We start from the raw sequence: 5669 nt of genomic DNA, 5'->3' as shown, positions 1-5669 counted from the left end.
AGGAGGCGAGGAGAGGAAGGGAGAAGACTGGAGCCTAAAGCAGGAACCCCCGTAGCCTGGGAACCTGTCCTCATTTTCCGTTGGTGCTCTCCTCCCGATCTCCTGGCCTGTCTTCCCCTCCCCCTTTGGGAGGGCCCCAACACACCTCTGCACCGGGAGAAGCTCCTCCCTCAGATCCCTGATAGGAGCCGAGGCTGGGAGGGGCCTGCGCTGCGAGATTGGCATTTCAGAGAGCGAGCGGGAGAGCGGCTGTGTGTGGCAGTCTCACTTTATTTTTCAGAGTTTCTAAATCAGTGAAACCGCATGTGGGGCTTTCGTAGGGTGTGTTTTACAACTGGAGCCCCAGCCCTCCTATAGCACAGGGGTGAAGCTGGCCAGGGCAGGACACATCCTGCTTCCCACCTCCCACCTTATTCCCGGGTGTCTTTGTCACTGCTGGTCTTGGAAAGGTACTTTCTCAAGTCTGTACACAGGAAAGGATCCTGACGAAAGCATGTGCTGAAATTGGGGGTGCCAAGTATCTGCCTCTGGGTGGTTGGTGGGGTGGGGTTGACTTGGTTGCAGAGATGACCTTCCCTCTGCGGAGTGCTGGCTCAGGGGTAGGTCGCAGGCTCGGGTTTCCGGTAATCCTCCTGGATGGGGATGGTGGCACCCTCCTCCTCCCTGGGACAGCTGCAAGGATAAGGCTCACCAGGCACCGCTGGACTTCCTTTGTCTGCAGAAGGGGAAACATGAATCTTGGCTGCTGGTGGGGGTCGGAGGAGAAGGCGAAGGGAGGAGAGATAGCAAGGGAGGAAAGCTGGAGGGGGGGCTGTCAGGAGGGTGTCAGCTAAGAGGAGAGGAAGAGTGGGTGGGAACTGGGGCTGGTGAAGATGGAGATAGGAAAGCTCCCATGAGGTTCCAGGCATGGGTGGCAGGGCTGAGAAGGTGGGGTGGGGTCGGGGACAGGACTAGAGACCTGTATTTTGTCTCTTACTTAGTCCATATTTTCTTCGTTGATGGAAGAACATGGCTCCAACCATGGTGAAAACAAGAAACATTCCAGAGAGGACCACAAAGCCGCGGATGCAATCTGAGCTGCACAGGGACCTCTGGGCTGTGATAGGCAGGGGCCACATAAGGGTTTTTTGGGAGGCTCTAGTCCTTGACTCCCTTCAGCCCAGCCCTACCGACACCCCTGCCTCTTTCCCCCCTTCCACCCCCTCTTCCACCATTGGACCAAGTCTTTCCCTCATCCGTAGACTCTTCCTCTTTTTCTTATCCCTACTTTCTGGCTGGCCTCTCTCCTGGACTCTTCCGTGTGCATTCTCTCTGGGGGTGGGGAATGGGGAGAAAACTCACGTGGCCAGTGGGTCGAGAGAGCTGGGGTCGGCCTGAAGTCAGCTAGAGTCTGCATGTGTCTGGCTGTCTTGGCCTCTGCTATCTCTGGAAAAACAGACCGGGTGAGCAGCAGCCTGGAGCCCCACAGGGAGAGGTGAGGCTGAAGGTCTCGGAGGCCTGAGAGGCTCTGTTTGCGAAGGGAAGGCAGAGATAGGCTGACCAGGTAACTCGTGGGGGTAGGCACGGAAGTGGGGATGCTGATTGAGGGTGACCCTTACCCCAAGTGACTGGACAAAGAGTTGCCTAGAACTTACTTTTGGTGTGAGGTAAGTGGGTGGGTTGTGGGCGAGGGCCTAGGGCCGGCGATGGACGAGGGGTCGGTGAGGGATTTGGAGCAGGATCACACTCAGTGCACTCCCTGTCCCTGCACTGCCAGCCCTTGGGGCAGGTGCACTCGGCATTGGTCGTGAGGGTACAGTTTCGAATGAGATGACCTGGAGACAGAGGAGGCCGGAGGAACACGAGATGCTCAGGCCTCAGCGGCATTCAAGGTCCACTTGCTTAATCCTGTCCCCCAGGACCACTCCGCCCCTGCCAAGGCTGGCCCCTCCCTCGCCGGCACCCAGTGGCTTTGCCATTAGTATAATTGTTATTAAGGGAAAAACTTAGACCTTTTAGAAAATTCATGGTTCAGAAATAGATGCTATGAAAAATAGAAACGGCTTATATGATTTTTCTCTCAACTCACTGAGGCTTTTACAATTGAATTGTAATACAGAGGAGTACCTACATCACGAGTATAAAGTCGAGAATTAGTACAAATTGATAACCAGCACCAGATCAAGAAACAGAAGGTGACCAGTAGTGTTCTTTTCCAGTGACTCGCCATACGCTCCCAAGAATAGCCACTAGCTTGACTGCCTACTACCACAAGATAGTTTTGCCTGTTTTTGTACTATGTACATGGAATCGTGCGTGTGTTCATTTGTGTCTGGGTACTTTTACTCAACTCTTTGTGAGATTAGTCCATATTGTTGAGTGTAATTGCAGATCATTCATTCTCACTGCCGTGCAGTATCCCATTGTGTGACTATATCGCGTTTATTCATCCATTGTACTGTTAATATGCATTTGGGTAGTTTCCAGTTTTTAGCAATTAGAAATAGTGCTACTGTGGTCCTGACAGGTTTTTAATTTTACTGGAGGGTTACTTGGTTACTGACATCCTTTGCCTTTAAAATATAAGTTTTATTCAAGTGTAGAGGTCTGGTGCTGGGTGGAGGATGTGAGGGGCCCTGGGCTGGGTTGGGCTCATAAGTGGTTGGGGTGTTTGAGAAGATGAGGGTGATTCTAGAGGAGGCAGCAGTACCTGGGTGTGGGCCAGACTTGAGCTGGAACGTGGTGGGGCCTTAGGGCAGTGCAGTCATGGGGACCCAGGGAAAGGAGCCCTGACAGGTGGAAGAGGGGTGCTGAGAGCGGGGTTGGAGGATGCCAAAGACTGTCACCAACTCTAATAATTTGCCTAATGTTTGCCTTTTGTCAGGAAGGGGAGAGGGACACGATTTTTTTCCTTCTCATCCTTATGACTAGTTGTTGCTATAAAAATTTGGTCTCCTGTGCTTATCAAGAATGGTGAGCCTGCCTGGGTAAGGATCTGCAAGGGATGAACAGGGTAGGGGAGGGGACAGTGGTGGTGCCGAGGGAGAGGTAGGCAGAGAAGATCGAGGAGGGGTGATTAGGAGGGCATCTGCCAAAGAGAAGGGAAGAGCCAAAGAAGGGGCTGGGACTGGGTAAACATGGGTGAAGGGCCATTGTTTTCAGTGATGAGTATCCAGAGACCCGAGAGTTCTCTTCACCATGTTTCCAGGACTTTTCCACCTTACAGATGGGAATACTGAGATCCAAGAGGACTGAACTCATTCAGTCCCCCCACCCCAGAGTCCTGCAGCCCGGGCCTGCCTGAGTGCTTTGGGGACCCTGTGGGCCGTGTCTCGCAGAGAAAGATCGTGGATGAGACTGGTCTGGAACATAGGGAAGGAAGTATGGACTGGTTCAGTACAGGGAAGAGGCCTGGTGGGGCCTAGAGAGCGGATGGGGCGGCTTTGATTAAAAAAGTCCGACTCTGCTGGGGTTGCTGCCAAGAAGAGAAAAACATTCATTAGCAATTATATCTTTTAAAGTTAAGTGGACTGAGGAATACTTCTTGTGCATTTCAGATGTTGTCGTTTGATTCGTTATGGCTAAACCTTTCATCTAGTTAGTTTTTAAAGAATATGGCAAGGCCTAATGAGAGCAAGCAAACCCCCTTTACAGGCTAGTAGTTGGGTAGCTAGGCTAAGCAGTCATAAGTGTCCCGCTGGAAGGCATTTGTTCAAAGGGGCCACTTTAAAGTCCGCTACTCTGTGCGTAGTGGCACATCATTTCTGAAATTCTAGCTAAAATGGAGAAATAATAAAATAATTCATAACAGCTGCATATATTACACTTCTTAATTTAAAAAAAATGAAATTCCGAAATAAGAAAAACATAAGCCACATGCACATTCATTTTCCTAAGTTGGCTTTTGTGCAAAGAAAGGATATTGTCCACTGGCTGATACTGTTATGTCCTTAGATGTATTCCACGTTCCAAATGTCCATTTTAAACCCAGCCATTTCAAAAGGAAGGGGTCGCTCGGCTGAAACTGAGGTCTCGGAGCCACTTTCCGCTTTTCATTGTCTTGATGCTAGCCATGGACCCATTCTCATATTTTCCTCCTTCTCTGAAAAACAGCATCCTCCCACATCATGTCAACACTCCTGCTCCCAGGATGCCCCATTTCCCAGCACTGGCTCTGCTTGCCATAGCCGTGGAGCCACCGCAGCCCCGACTTTCCCCACTCCTTGCTTTTCCGCACTCAGCTCTGCCACCTTGCACCCCCGAGTGCTCGCCCATCTCACCAGAGTTACAGTGGCGGCAGTTTTCACAGTGGGGCCGGGTGTTGTGGTCTGGTGAGAAGGAAATCCCAAGTATACACGAGTCACACTGAGTAGCCTTTCTGTTCCAGTCACAGTTCTTCCTGAGGAATGTTCCTGTGAGCAGAGGTGCAGGGTCAAGGCCCCAGGAAGGCTGCTTCTGCACCCTCTTCAAGGGGGTGCCTTGGGTGCTGCAGGGTTCTTCTCCTTGCTGGAGCTCAGATTCCCCCTCTGCTTCCCTCTCCCCCCCATACCCAGTCCTCTCTCTCCTACCCTCAGCCGGCCCCCGGCAAGGCCTCTTCTCTTACCTGGCTTACACATTGGGCAGCACAGTCCTTTCTGCACCCAGTAGTGCTTCTCTGGACAGATCTTGGAGGCTGGGGTGGCTGAGAGCCCCGTCAGAGTCCCCAGAACCCACAGCCAGCAGGAAGGTGGCCAGGCCATGGCTCCTGCCCAGGTAGCTCTTACTGCACTCTCCAGTGGCTGACAGCTGGCCTCTGTGCTGGGCACGCTATTCCCTCTACACTTCCTGAGCAGCCTCCTCTGCGTTGCCCAGCTTCAGGTGGCAAGCTGACATCTGATGGCAGTTGAAGCTCTATTGTGGCTGTCTGTTTTTTTTTTACTCATAGCAGCAACTTCCTACCCCCCACCCCCTTTCTGCGTGCTGAGTACTGGGGAGAGATGTTAAAGGGCAGACTCTGTCAGAAGACCTGCTGCTCTTCAAAGACACCTACTCCAAAACGCAGCTTCTGCCTTTCTATTCCTGTTTCTCTCGTGCTCCTGAAGAATGTAACCCATCTGTGCCTGCTTCTTTTACAGTGTTGGATGTGCCCAGTCACCCAGCTCTTCTGTTCACGCTCTTGTTTACGAGGATGCCTACATTACCGCCCTGTTCACAGCGTGCAAGCTAATTTGCACATCTCTCCTATCCCCACTGAGCATAAGCTTTTTTCACAGAGATAAGCAGTTTAGAGAAGGAAGGGTAACCAGAACTGAGTATCTAAAACTCTTGGGGTCAGATAAGTTTTAGAATTCAGAATTTTTCAGATTTCGGAAAGAAACTAGCATCACAAGACACACCCTCATGGGACTGGGGTAGCATCCACAATCATGCACAACATTTCTGCAGCAAATAATTGAATATTTAAACTAAGTGAGGCGAATAATGACTATAAGCCTTGCAGCAGCTGAGGTCTGGTTTAATGGCCAAAAGAACTCGCTACGAAATTGTTCAGAATGGCAAACAAAGGACTTAAACCTCTGTCAGACCCTGTGCTAGGAGATCACGAGTGATCTCATTTAATCTTCCTGCCAGCCAGCCTGTGGTACGCGTATCACCCACTGCCCATCTGGCCTTCTGTCCTCACTCCAGTGCTATCTTTATCCTCCCCTTCC

At 51.4% G+C, this 5669-nt stretch overlaps 1 protein-coding gene across 1 annotated transcript; it reads right to left on the bottom strand.

The window, feature by feature from the left end:
• Positions 1-6: 6 nt before the first annotated feature.
• On the bottom strand, positions 7-4850 carry CD27 (CD27 molecule). Its single transcript, XM_006914615.3, has 6 exons — positions 4583-4850; positions 4260-4391; positions 1635-1814; positions 1342-1425; positions 977-1096; positions 7-715 (listed from the first exon to the last, which is right to left on the bottom strand). Exons 1-6 carry the CDS (start codon positions 4716-4718, stop codon positions 594-596), a joined length of 774 nt encoding a protein of 257 aa, XP_006914677.1. The 5' UTR covers positions 4719-4850; the 3' UTR covers positions 7-593.
• Positions 4851-5669: the final 819 nt, after the last annotated feature.

The sequence above is a fragment of the Pteropus alecto genome, unplaced genomic scaffold, assembly GCF_000325575.1.
Source record: "Pteropus alecto unplaced genomic scaffold, ASM32557v1 scaffold94, whole genome shotgun sequence".
Classification (NCBI taxonomy): Eukaryota; Metazoa; Chordata; class Mammalia; order Chiroptera; family Pteropodidae; genus Pteropus; species Pteropus alecto.
Note: the sequence above shows the minus strand (reverse complement) of the source record. Positions and strands in the feature narration are given on the sequence as shown.

Coding starts and splice junctions, on each gene's coding strand:
- CD27 (XM_006914615.3), bottom strand. CDS start 4,718: ATGGCCTGGCCACCTTCCTGCTGGCTGTGGGTTCTGGGGACTCTGACG. Junction 4,392..4,582: donor CTGCCCAATGTGTAAGCCAG/GTAAGAGAAGAG, acceptor CTCTGCTCACAG/GAACATTCCTCAGGAAGAAC. Junction 1,426..1,634: donor CCACTTACCTCACACCAAAA/GTAAGTTCTAGG, acceptor CTGTTTTTCCAG/AGATAGCAGAGGCCAAGACA.